The 13,997-nt window shown below is 41.1% G+C and overlaps 1 protein-coding gene across 1 annotated transcript; it reads left to right on the forward strand.

The window, feature by feature from the left end:
* Window positions 1-971: 971 nt before the first annotated feature.
* c12h1orf198 (chromosome 12 C1orf198 homolog) lies at window positions 972-7,599 on the forward strand. The gene is made up of 6 exons (XM_050057910.1): window positions 972-1,327; window positions 1,748-1,798; window positions 3,128-3,253; window positions 3,777-3,944; window positions 4,561-4,908; window positions 6,208-7,599. The coding sequence occupies exons 1-6, from the start codon at window positions 1,010-1,012 to the stop codon at window positions 6,262-6,264; spliced, it is 1,068 nt and encodes a 355-aa protein (XP_049913867.1). The 5' UTR covers window positions 972-1,009; the 3' UTR covers window positions 6,265-7,599.
* Window positions 7,600-13,997: the final 6,398 nt, after the last annotated feature.

Below are 13,997 nucleotides of genomic sequence, written 5' to 3' on the forward strand. Positions count from 1 at the left end.
TATTATTGGCCCTTCATCTCAATATTAATTCATTGTTTAGGTAACATTAACATTACCGTTAATGTTACTTGCATGAAGTGATGTGATGAGGGATATTTTCATTGATTTTATTAATGTGCCAAGACTGTGTCAACATTTAGGCTAGGTTCATAGCTAATACCGATTCAATATCAACTACAAGTTGGCTGCTAGCTCATGCACTAAAGTGCATATTAAAAATAACATCCATTCTCTCTGGCTTAAAGGGGAACTCTTAAAAAGTTTCAAGAAGTTATAGTCAAGCCTACTACATTGGGCTACAACATCAGCAACCCCATCAATGTAACAAGGCCAATATAGTTACTGAATGTTTCACTTATTGCAGTTTCATTGTTCGTGTAGTAAGTTACTTTTTTCATTGGAGAAGGCCACTGAGATTATTACCTGCAAGGTAAGTAGCATATAACTGCAGATGTTATTCTCTGCCTCATAAACTCTTTAAAAAGAGTACTGTACTCTTCAAAAAGGAATACGGAAACAGTTTCTCAAGCTGTTCATACATTGAGTTGGTGGAGCCTATTGAACCTTGACCCTTTCAATTTGATGTGAATGCTCTGCTGACTAAGCTACACAGGCACTTGTATGTGATGCATGTAACAGTATAATAGCACATCAGTATATTAATGTCTATCCATGCAGTTTGGCCAATAGCTTGATGTTAATGCATGTTTATCACTTATTAGATTCTAAAAACAATTCTCTGCCATAATGTTACTCTCTACATTTATTACTCTCTAACAAATTATAAGCATGACTTAATATGACCAAGCCACCTAAAAGTAAAAGTGTCGTCACGTCCTAGTATCCTAACTTGTATAAATCGTAAAGACCACAAGATGGCGCCATTACCCCACCCAACAGAGTCGCCCGTGTCCATCATGTCATCTTGACAGACGTCCCGCCCACCGCCCACGCAGCGATGAACACCCGTTTCCTCTTCCTCGCACAATAACAACAGCTGGAAGCGGCTATGGCAGCCATGATGGCCGCCACAACCATGGCGGGGCTCGACGCCCACAGGATGGAGGAGAAGAAGTTCGAGTACTTCTCCTCCATCAACTCCATGGCGAAGAAGATAATGCAGGAGAGGGAGAAAATCAAAGCCATGCACGGCTCGTCCTGGGACAAGATGACGCCGCAGGAGCAGGACACCGCCATCGACAACGGGATGATGGATCCTCATATCCGAGCCCGATACGCCATGCACAGAGTTGACCGAGAAGAAGTGGTCTGCTACCCCAAACTGCTCCTTCAGACGGGGCAGAAGATAGTTCACTTCGGGGAGGAGGTATGTAAATCACATTTTAATTACATTAAATAGCTCTGTACGTGTTTTTAGAGCTCAAATAGCTGGTGTTGACGTGTTTGCTAACTAGCCACGTAGCCATGAAAATATGTAGGTAAACGTCATAGTGGCTACCTGACTACACAGCCTGACTACAGATGAATTCTCATCGCAGTCACAAGAAATAGATCCTTAGACTTAACACTGAACACCTAGAGAAGCTTACAATAAGCTAGGCCATTATATTTTGTTTAAAAATTGGTTTTAAGATGCTATAATTGTTATGTTTCAAGGTAAACAATGTAAATAATGTATGCTAGGCTTTGTCCTCAATAGAACCACATTATAGGACTCATCATTATTGATGGACAGCCCTGAGTGTGTCGGTTGAAACTATAACTACACTGTTGTGTTTCTGTTTAGGATATTACCTGGCAAGATGAGCACTCTGCCCCCTTCTCATGGGAGACAAAGGTAAATACATTCAGGTTCAGGTTTTGTCATTGTGGTTCAATATGTTTATTACTTGTCAAAAAATGTAGCAGCTACAAATTATTCCATTCAATTAATAATCTAAAATGGCAGTACTCAGTTCACTATTACATCTTTTCTTTCTTTTTCTTTCGTACTCACAAATTATGATGACTTAAGAGGGTTAATGTTCTTTGAAATGGCTTGTCTAGACCAGAGGTTATCCATTCTTTTTGTACCCAGTGCACACCAAAGGGCAAGCCAAAATCTCAAGACACACTTGTATTTATCACACTTATCACGACATAAGACCTTAAAAAAGAAGAAAAAATGAGACTGGTAGTTTTGGTGGTACTGTCTACTGACAGTTTATTCCTCTTTTTTTATTAGGTAGGTCGTCTGCACTGGTGCTTTTTTGTAATCTGCTCTGTACTATAAAGCAATCGAATGTCGTCCCTCACACTGGCTGCCAATCAGGGCTTTTGATGTGTCACACACTTATAATACCCACACGTGAATAGCGACACTAGGTTCCCACGTGAATGGGTTTTTGTTTTTTTTTTAAAAATTGAATTAAATTATATTTTTAATTTCTTTGCCTTTTTATCAGGAAATCGGTGCATTTTACGTACTGATACAGTCAATAAAAAATACATTCATAACCCTTTTGTATAGGCCCAGTTGAATATTGCCATAATAATGTGAGGTTATCACAAAATTCCACAGCACACCTGGTTTGGCATCACAGCACACCATTTGAGAACCACTGCTCTAAACCCTGATGTTTTCTGGTGTTCAGATGATCACAAGCTAGGATGGTTGTTTAATTTTGATGTGTTTAAGTTCGTTAATTTTGTCCCAAAAGCCTGGAAAAGAAAGCAGGACAGTTTGTTTAATTAGTACGTATTTTGATTTTTTTTGCAGTGCTACACAGTAAATGTCTTTGTGAGTGATCAGTGAACTCGTCCTACACAATGTTGATATGATTATACAGGATGCTTTTGTCGCTTCGCCCCATTTTTTTTCTTTTTTAATGTTGTCTGAACATATGTACATAGTACTCTGGTCCTGGCTTGTTTTGATTTCATGGTGTCTTGTACACCCATGCAGGCGTAACTGTTTCCATGACAGAATAATGAAAAAAATCCTTAATTCATATATCAAACTGTAAATAATGAAATCCTCCCATTGAAGAACCCGTCAGTCTTTGCTTGATTGTTATTACAAGGTTATTATTTGTGTAATTTCTTACCTGTTCCTTTTACCCGGAGGAATTCCCATGTAGAGCTGAGCTCAGTTAAGTCATGAGATATTGTTGCTTCCAACTTTCAGAGCCAGTTGGAAGTCAGCTTGACGTCAGGCCCTGCAGATCAGGGGATCTCGGCCTCGCAGGCAGACTCAAAGGCTTCAAAGGCTCCTCATTCCGGCCAGCTTGGCAAGAGTACACCAGGGACCAAGGTATGACATGGAGTGGCTGCTTTAATTTGTGTATTTTGCTTGGAAAGAAAACACTCATCTCACTGCACTGATTCATAGTCTTGTGGGACTGGGTGAAATCATTGCATTCAGATAAGGTGAATCATAGCTAAGTATTCAAGCTTGGGAGTGGAGAATAACCTAAATCACAGTGATTTTGCACTCTAAGATTGATGATACTAGTTTAGTTGTAAAGATGTCATCCATGGTCCACTTATAAAGTAAACCTTAGAGCAGTATGACAGGTTAAAACACAGTGTTTGTCCCATAACAACAGTCTGTTAGATCCAGAAATAGTGCACATACAAATTGCACATATCTCCAGTGGGAAAGAATTATTGTTTGATTAACCTTTTCCTTCACTTAAACCACATTTGTAAGCTGAAATTACTAAGAAAGAATTGATACCAGGGATTTTACAGGAGAGACCATGCAGTTCTAAGTTATATGGATACAGCCTCTAACTTTGGGACAGATTTAAACATGTTATCGTGTGATTCTGAAGGTGTCTGTCAGTGAGGGACGCAGGCCAGAGGAGGAGTCATCTTTCTGGAAGATCAGCGCTGAGAGGTCCAGGCTAGAGGGAGAGCAAGCCGACTTCCAGTCCCTGACCCCCAGCCAGATCAAATCCCTGGAGAAAGGAGAAAAATCCCTCCCCTCCTACCTCCGACAGGTAAGAACTTAAATCTACCAGCGTCTCTCACTTCCTGGCGTTGTTTTCCCTTCAACAAACTGCCGCCATAAATGTTTATTCACATATTTTCGCACAAGCTGCGATTTTCCGGTCTGCATACTTTCGAACAAACAACAGACTGGAAGCAAGTTCCCACCCCAACACTTGTCACTTGTCTTATGGAGCCGCTGAAATAGAATCTCGCCCGAAGCTGAGATAGCTGGCATCTGTGCAGCCTCCACAAGTGTCGGAGAAGCAGATGGCGAATGCAGCCAATTTGCAGTCAGAAAAAGAAACAATGATAGTTAGATTGTTTCTGAACGCTCGACTTCGCTGCTCTTACTTTTCTACTTCTGCACATTTCATGTCGTGATGTTGCTCTGTACAGCCTCATCAACCACCTACATAGCTTGCTATGCTGTTACAAGAAGCTTAAAAGACATGTCAATAAATATAAAACTGCTGTTTCAGGCTCCATTTCTGAGCAATTTTAAAACATTGACATTTGTTTAATTTGTACTGATTTAACTTCAGTTATCCTAAACATGTGTATAATGTAAAATAAAGTCATTATACTGTGTAAATGTCAATAGTAAATATCATCATCTGTCTACAGGAGACCTCTGTCCCTCCCAAGGAGCCTGAGGTAGCAGACCCCCACCCTCCAGCTCCCACCAGGTCCACCAAGCAGCGAGCACCCAAACCCCCTGCTCCCCACCCTCCTATCCCCGTCGCTGTCAGTGCAACACCAGCATCCATCTCCATTTCCCCAAACCCAGCCCCGCCTCTCAGCGTGTCCTCATCAGTCGCGGGATGGGAGCGATCTCAGAGCACCCTGCCGTCGGCCGGCAGCACCGTGGATGAAGTGTTCTCCTCCAGCATGATGTCCAAGCCCTCCAACACCCCCAGCACTATGGAGAAAGAGAAGGAGGAGGATTTATCCGGAAGCCCCACTTTTGCCCAGGTGAGTTCTGAAAAAGAGTTTCAGAGCAGAGTTTCTGAGGACAGTATTTGCTTTGGATATTGTGAAATGAAGCAGTGATGGCATCAAAGCCAGAATCACATTCTGTGTCTACAGTGAAAATGAAAGGCAAACACCAGCTGTAACACACGACTGTTAAACTCTTCATCACTCTCTGATTGATTGGGGAAAATTCCTCTTGCTACAGCTGTTCATGTTTCCATGGCTACCAAATTATCTTGCATGATTGGATGGAAATCCTCGAGGCCACACAATGTGATATTGTCTCAATACTTAATTCAAGAAACAATATTATCGCAATTTTTAATGTTTTGCATTGTGTATTGGTACAGTATTGCCATGCAAAATATTGTGATACTATGCTGTATCGTTTTTTTTCCTTCACCCTGAATGATTATATAACTCAGTTATAGACTCTTTGACAGTTCTTCATGATCAGATCGTGTATTTCATGATAATAACAAAAGTTACTACCAAGGCTGCATATGAGGAAAAAATGCGATAACATTGAATATCACGATAACGATATTACTTAAGATAAATAAACAGATATTAAAGTGAAGTCAGTTTTCTGCTGCTTTCAGTATCTTGTTTACATACAACAAATTGCTTGTTGAATTAAGAAGTGAAAGGAAATTATTTCCAACATTTTATCATGTAAGCCAGCAATAAAAAAAGAATGATAGTTACATTTTAAAATGTAGTTTTTTGGTAACTAACTCAAAGAAATCCATGAGTGCAATATTGCAGTCTTTGTGATGTGTTTATCGTGCAAGTTGGCATTGCTATGACTGTAGAAAAACAATTTATTGTGCAGCTCCAGTTCCTACTAAAATCACTTATCACCTCTGACACAGTCCTGTGATTGGTCTGTTTTGCTTTCACACAACAGTTGCACCACACCGCAGTCCACTGGCGCCAAACCAAAGCAAACTGTTCAGTCTCCGGTTGTTTAGTCTGTGTCAGGGTTTGATTCACAGCGTTCACACCAGCCTAAAAAAAACAAATCAAGCAGTTCAGGTGTGAAAGCATCCGAACAGGACGAGTAAAAACTGAAAAATTAGCCGTGGGTAGGAGGGAAGCAAATACAGAAAGAAAAGTTGTGACAAAATATCAGAAATTCAGCTAATACTGGTACAATAAATCCATTGTAGAAGGTCCGATAAAATAAGTACAAACAAGTCATTTAATTAGTCCAGTTTAATTCTTTTATATCATATACAAGCCAGTCATACTGTACTGACCTGTGTCTCTGTCTCTCCTATCTCCCCTCCACCTCAGTTCAACACAAGCAGCAACATCCTGAAGACTGGATTCGACTTCCTAGACAATTGGTAAAAAACCACAGCCAAGTCCAGTCACCGCTCTGAATGAATCATTCTCATCATCACTTCTAAAGAAGGACCACACTGCCATGACTACAGACATCCACGTCTAGATCTAACAAACACCAGTCTTTAGAATGACCACATTATATTGTTGTAATTATCCTCAGTGGCTTGTTAAGACATTATCTCACTGCCTGTGTGCTGGTGTTCCCTCTCCCTCTCCCATAGGTTTAAATGTCTTTAGATTTCTTGCCAAACACCCCCCTGCCCACTAAAAGTAGATGAGCAGGGGATGTGCTCCCCCTGACTGTGCATTCACACTGTGTTCAGCTTACAGTGTATATATAATATATCCAATAATCCAATGGTTTTTATTAGCAGACACCGATCAAAAAGTTCCTCGTATGACAAAGTTGTTAGCTGGTCTACACATGTACCTGTTGATCACGTTGCTTGTAGTGTGAGTGCACAGTAATGGTGTGACTTGGCTGCCTTCACATGTAACTTTCAGACACTAATCTAGCAAGCAAAGATTATTTTGTACTGTTAGCATGTCAGATTTCCATGTGTGCAAAACACTACAACACTCATGCATTATTATTTTCTTTTGTTTTATTCTTCTGTTATGAAGGTTTCGCTTTCTGATGTGCTTTTATTTATACGTACCTATATATTCTGATAAACCTAAGAGTTTTAGAGTTAGGTTAGTGCTCAGTGCTGCAGTCCTGGCCTAAATAGTGCAATTACTACATACAGTGTTCCTACTGGTTATGGAATTCCTGGAATATCATTGAATTTTGGAAGATGTTCAGAAGGGGAATATCATGGAATTTTACCGTTGCATCACTTTACAGAAATAATAGCAGAATGTATTTTCCAGCTTTTAAACACTTGTTGAATTCGATGGTTTTCAGCAAGTGGGAACTAAACTTTAACGAACTCAGTCATGGAAAACTTGCAGAGTGAATGTCGGGCTGCTGTGGGAACCCGTTACAGACGTCCTGTATCGATTTAGCATCTCGCCAACACTTCCTCAACACCTCTCCCCTTCCCAGTTGTCACCTTTGACCTCAAACTAGTGCTGAGCAGAGCTAGTGTGCATTTATAATGAAAAAAAAGAAAGAATAAATAATAATAAGACGCACTCAATTGTGGTGTTTTAGATAAACAGGCAGGCATGTAGTGATTTGTACCACTTGTGTCATAGATCTGAGATCCAGTTTACATGACTAGAGTACTATTTTACTGAATTTTATATTTATCTGCTGATTGTATCTTATGCTATACATGTATATTGCACTCATGCATTTTGAGGTCACGGATTGGAAGGAAGTAAATAAATAAAAGTCAAACCTGTTTCTTGTCTTTTTTTTTTGTACCTCTGCGCAGACGATAGGTTGCCCGTACGTTCGTCACAGTCTCCTGAATACGATATCTCAAGAACACCTGGAGGGAATTTCTCAAATTTGGCACAAACGTCCACTTGGACTTGGACGATGAACTGGAAAGAATTTGATGGTCAAAGGTCAAGGTCACTGTGACCTAACAAAACATGTTTTTGGCCATAACTCAAGAATTCATCAGCTAATTATGACGAAACTTCACAGAAATGTCTGATAGGATAAAATGATGAATGGGCCAAAGGTCAACCTAACTGTGACATCACAATGTTCTGCAAAAACACTTTTATTGCCATTACTCAGCATCATATCTCAGGAACAGAAGGGAAGACATTTGGTCAGATACTGAATTTGTGACACAAATCTTGGGTGCCCATTTTGAAACTGTACTGACTGTATAGATCTTATGTGCTGCCGTGTGGAGGAAGGTGTGTGAAGTGTCCTTGATGTCACAGACATGGATGTAAACTGTAAGCGCTAGCCTACTTGAGGAGTTCGAGGAGGCAAAAAACTGAGGCAGTAATTCTAGTTTTGTTTTGTTATCTGCAAAACAAAACCCATTCCTTTGTGATGCTGAATACTTTTTCCCTTGCCTTTTCGTGATCACACCCATAAATGATATTTTCCAAATCTAATGAAGGCCACTTAAATACAGTTTCTGGGAGGGAAAGACGAGGTCACTACAGGAGTGTCTGTTATGGTTACAGATGCAACATTAGTCAAAGATTGTTTGCCTGCTTGTTTGCATTCTTGTTGACCTCCCTCTCAGCTCCATGACATCAATTCCTCCAGCTGTAATTTCTACCAGATCCAAGATGCCATTTAGGAAAGGAGGAGGGAAGTATGTCCGGTGCTCAGAGGAAAGTTTGTGCTGTTCAGTTGAACAACACGTTGGCCCAGTTTAGAATCACCAGACCTCATTCCATCGTCTCCCCCGGGCTTGAAGCAGCCGCTCTACAGTGTGTATTTAAGGAAGGAAGAGCATTACTGTGTTTCATACATAATGTATGTAGTGACTGCTAACAGCGAAGCCAGGGCTACATCAGTTACACCATGTGAAGTGGGTAGTTGGGTTTTAGTGAGTGCCTAATGTGGTCCAGTTGACCTCTTCTATAATTGGTGTTATACAATATTCATAACATCTATGCCAAAACAAAATAGAAGTCGGCAATATAAAATTTTGCACTATAGAGTGCCCCAGGGATGACTATTTTCTGTAAGCCGATGCGGAAGTTAGCATCGTGCTGGTTCCCTTGTCAAAAAGCCTATGGAATTTTGGATTATTGCCGTAAAATAAGTTCTGTGGCAAACAAACGTTTATGACAATTACAAGTTTTGTTCAGCAAGTTAATGTTCACAAATGAACACCACTTATTGAAGCCTAAATGCAATTGCTAGAGGTAAAAAGTTAACGTTAGGCTATAAACAAACTACATTATGGATGCCTGACCTAACGACACCACCATAACTTCACTGTAAAGCTGCGTTTGGCATGGCTTGACATGATGACGTTTTGTAGTCTCATTTAGCCACATGTTAGCAACATCCTTTTTAAGTAACATAAGGGCTTCAAAATTCATGTGTGGGGTATTTACTGATGTATTTAAGTGTCGTAGAAGAAAACATGAAAGTCTCTTAAGCTTGTGTTAACCACAGACCTTATTTCAGGCATCTCATCAAAAACCTATTTTTAAATACCATTGACTTTGAGACGAGGAAACTGTGAGCGGTAAAATGCTAACTCATTTCTGGGATTTAGGACTCATTCCTGGTACAAAAGTAAATTTGTAATGTTTGTTGGCGTGACTAAACAGATTTTTTTTAACTAAATGTTTTTACCTTTTTAGAAACCTGATTTTTTTTTCTTTGGAGTTAAATAATAAGATCAGTACCACAATCCAGTCCATACAATCAATTTGTAGCAGGAGTTAGCAGCCAATTAACCTAGCTCAGCATACAGACTGGAAACAGGGGGAAACAGCTAGCATGGCTCTGTTCAAAGGTAACATAAGCGGGAACTGCCCATTGGTTCGACAGCCCATTGTTCCGACCATATTAAACTCATTGTTCTGAAGTCCGTTCCGAAATCATCATGATGGCCTGTGGTTAAGGTCTGGTTAGGTTTAGGCACAAAAACCACTTGGTTAGGGTTTGGAAAAGATCATGGTGTGGGTTAAAATGAAAAAGAAAGTGACAAACATAAGCCGTGAGCCTGCTCCGCCTCAAGCCGGTCGGGGCGCACCATATGCCTGCCGCGAGCCGTTCAGCACCGCGGAGAGTCGGACTAATGGGATGTTGAACCAATGACATGGACCCACATAAGCTGCCCAACAAGCACCTCTAAAGTTACTGAGCCTGACCAAAAACTGGTGTGACACGTATCCCCCATAAAAACGGAGTTGTTGTTTTACACTTAGGTTTCTGTATGAATGAAACAAGGACATTTTTGTAGTTAGCTTTAGAGGTGTTGGTGGGATGTGCTTTGGATGGAGCCAGGCTAATTGTTTATCCCTGTTTCCAGTCTCTATGCTAAGCTAACAGCTGCTGGAGCATAGCTCTACACAACTCTGCAGATATCTACGCAGTCAAGTCTCATATTTAAAGGGACAGTTCACCCCAAACCAAAAATACATATATTTCCTCTTACTTGTGGTGCTATTTATCAATCTAAATTGTTTTGGCGTGAGTTGCTGAGTGTTGGAGATATCCTGCCTTCTCTCCAATATAATGGAGCTAAATGACACTTGGCTTGTGGTGCTAAACAACTCAACAGCAATGTCTCTTTCCAGAAATCATGACCTGGTTACTTGAGATAATCTACAGAGCTTGTTATGAGCAGTTAATGTAGGAACTATTTTCTTTCTACCTAACTACACCTGCCAACTATATCACCGTGCAGAAGGACGTTTGCATCTAGTGCTAGCTCACCTAGCTCCACTAGCTAAGGTTACAGCGTTGCTGAGGATGGCACCTCTCATTCATGAGTAGATGCACGCTTCCCTCTGCTCAATGATACTATCATTACTCCACTGATCACTATCATTGCAGTCCTGTAACATGTTTTATTCCATGCATTCAAAATCTGGTGCCTACATTACCCACAATGAAACTCAACTGCTGACAGCTTGTTCAGAGATTCAGTTGAGTTGTGTTGGCTTAATACATCCATGTCTTAGTGAGAGCTACTGTAGCCTCAGGCTGTTAGCCTCAAACTTCAGAGGTCTGGTAGGCTCACCTCTTTTTAACTTCACACCCCCAGATTTCATTTTAAAACTGGTAGTTCAGACCCAGCTGACACTGACTCAGCTGACTGAAGCACTAAATATTAATAAATTGAGGATGTCATACTGGCCAGAGAAGATATTTCACATCATAATCAGATTAAATGTGAACGCATCATCTATCAGTGTTGGTCTTTAAGGTATTTAAGGTACAGTATGTTTGTCTCCGTCATCCCTCACTGAACTGAGGCACCTTTGTCCAGTCCAGCCGTCTCCCTGCAGCACCACCCAACACCTCCAGACTCTGAATGGCCGCTTTGTGTTCCCCTTCATCTATTTTTTGCAACAAATGTTTGGGTGAATGAAAATCATTGCACGGTATTGAACTTAGAGCGGAAACAGAAAACAGGACTGTTATTGTGAAATAGTGTGTTTCGTTTCGTCCTACAGTCTAATAAGGCATCCTGCTCCTCGGACAGGGCACTTCATTTAAGTGAAAACTACAGGTCCTCCTTACAAAAAATACTAGGTTAGCTGTGTTCCAGACTGGCAGCTGGACTCAAAGGTCTGCACATAGCTGGAAATTTGATTGAGTCATCCACATGTTTTTGGACTGATGGGATAGTAGTGGTCAGTGAGCAAAGAATAAGAAAAATCTGCATTTCAGTTCAATCATATGTATATTTACAAAAATGCAGACCCATTTTTCATTTCATTTCATACACGGTAGTCTTGTGGGTAGCAATAGAAAGAGTTATGGTGTGAGTGGTTGATTTAGGACTGCAATTTATAAAAATCCACAAATACTGACTATGAATACTACTGAATATCATTTAAGACAAAGAAAAGAAGGGATTTTTTCCATTTAAGAGGCTGGATCTTGATCATTTTTGCCATTTTTGCTTTAAAAAAGTGCTTTGAATGGTCAAATCAGTGGTAAATCAGTACAAACCACCACGGTCAAAACAATGATAAACGCTTTTATTCAGGGGTCACAAACCTTTTTTCAGGTCCCTTGTTTGAATCCAAACTGACGTCTGGAAAAAGTTTTTGAGTTTTGGACCCCATCGTGTACTGGAACAGCTGTGTGTGCAGCCGTCCTGCAGACTCGCAAACATCTGTCAGTCTCTGCTGAACACACACAGTCCCAGTCGCTGCCAGAGCTCCTCCCAGTCTCCAGATCCCGGAGCCCCGCCGCAGTCGCTTTCCTTGGAAACTCTGCTGCTGGATTCTTGTGGCATTTTAACTGGCATACCTCCTGTTACAGCGACACACACACACACACACACACACACACACACACAGACATTTCTTTTTATGTCATCATTTCCCCCTGGATAGATTCAGAACTTCATATTTCTCTTACCACTGATTTATCTAATTACATTTAAAAGCTTGGCAAGCAGACCTGACATTTGGCCTAATTAATAAAAGGGTTGTGTGTGTGTGTGTGTGTGTGTGTGTGTGTGTGTGTGTGTGTGTGTGCGTGCGTGCGTGCGTGCGTGCGTGCGTGCGTGCATGCATGCGTGTGTTTATGACTACAGTATGTGTACAGGCATGCAGTGTTTTCAACAGAATCCGGCTGACATATGAGCCGGAAATAAATGTTCAATGTTTAGACAACATACAAATTGTCAGTAGTTCGACAGTTTTGTCAAATACTTAAAGGGCCATAAATGAATGTTCATGCTCAATATGTAATTCAACACAGACAAGAAGCCGTAAAAGTGCTATAAAGACAACTTTAACGGCCACAGAGCTTGCATGTCAACAGATTCATCTCCATGGCAACAGAGCAAACTACATCCACTGATGAATCATCAGCCCTATCATTCAATAGCTTCTTTGCATATGACGACAGACAGTGGTGAGCTGTCCAGCTGGAGGGCAGGCAAGTGGAGGCAAAGATTATAAACACAGCCAAAATGCCGATGATTAGTGCTGTTTACAGCTGTTCAACTAAATCAGGTTACAGGGGCCACTTCAAGTCCTAAAAACAGAAGGACATAAAGGGGAGAAGCTAAAACAAAAGTCACTGAGAAACAGCAGCAAAAGTGGATTAAAAACCTCCACCTTCAGTCTGTAGGAGCAAAGTTAGTCTCTGTATAGGCAAACCCTGGAGATCTTGCCTCAGAAGAAGAGCGGAAGAGCCCTGGTTTCCGGTTGTAGGCTGTTTATAGTCCGCGTGATATTGACCAATCACGTTTGAGCCGGCTGCAGTTGTTGCCAGGTTAAACGGTCCGTGCGGTGAACTAACAAGGCGGAACATAATTGGTGTCACTGCAAACTCTGAATCCATCGCAATGGTTCAGCATATTTACTTTATTTAACGGAAATTAGCCTCCTCTGCCCAAATCAAACCGGAATGCCAAAAAATCAGGGGTCTGCCCCCAGAGGCTGTATCGCCGTCTGGCGGAAGTCAGACGCCGAATACAGCCGATGGGTTCTGAGAATGGAGCAAAGTCAACTAATGTCAAACGTTGCGTTAATCATGCAACGTTTTTAGCCACGAGCCATGGTGTTCCACCAGACGTCTGAGAACGGTTGACCCGCAGGGTAGAAAATAGTAGCTAAAGTTAGCTAACGTTACCTGGTAATGTTAGCCCGACAGCATTGCGTCCATGTACAGAGTTGAAATATAAAAGACAGTCATACTTTAGCATATATATTCATCCGACCAAAAACAAGATGGCAGTCGTTTTAGTCGTAGACCCATCTGCACACAAAATAGTCACAGTCTGCTAGACTCTTGTACACGTACGATTCCACCTAACATTAGGCTGGCTGAAGGAGATCGTGGCAAAATTTGTTTGGCTAACCAGGAGAGGGAATGCCCATAGTCAGCTGACTGGTGGAAGTGGTATGGGAATTGTGTAGGGATGCACCGATCTGATATCTGGATCGAATATCGGCCCCGATATCATCGAAATAGATGGATCGGGTATTGGAAAATGCAACCTATACCTGAGGTGATCCTTTCCCTTTAAATCTATTGCGACGCAAGCTATGTCATACATCATGGAGTGAAGGAGAGAATCTGCTCTACACTATTTTAACTGCTGTTGCACAATTGTTTATTTTTGTTAAAAATAAACAGTACATCATTGCATTAATCTGTTTCA

The sequence above is a fragment of the Epinephelus moara genome, chromosome 12, assembly GCF_006386435.1.
Source record: "Epinephelus moara isolate mb chromosome 12, YSFRI_EMoa_1.0, whole genome shotgun sequence".
Taxonomy (NCBI): domain Eukaryota; kingdom Metazoa; phylum Chordata; class Actinopteri; order Perciformes; family Serranidae; genus Epinephelus; species Epinephelus moara.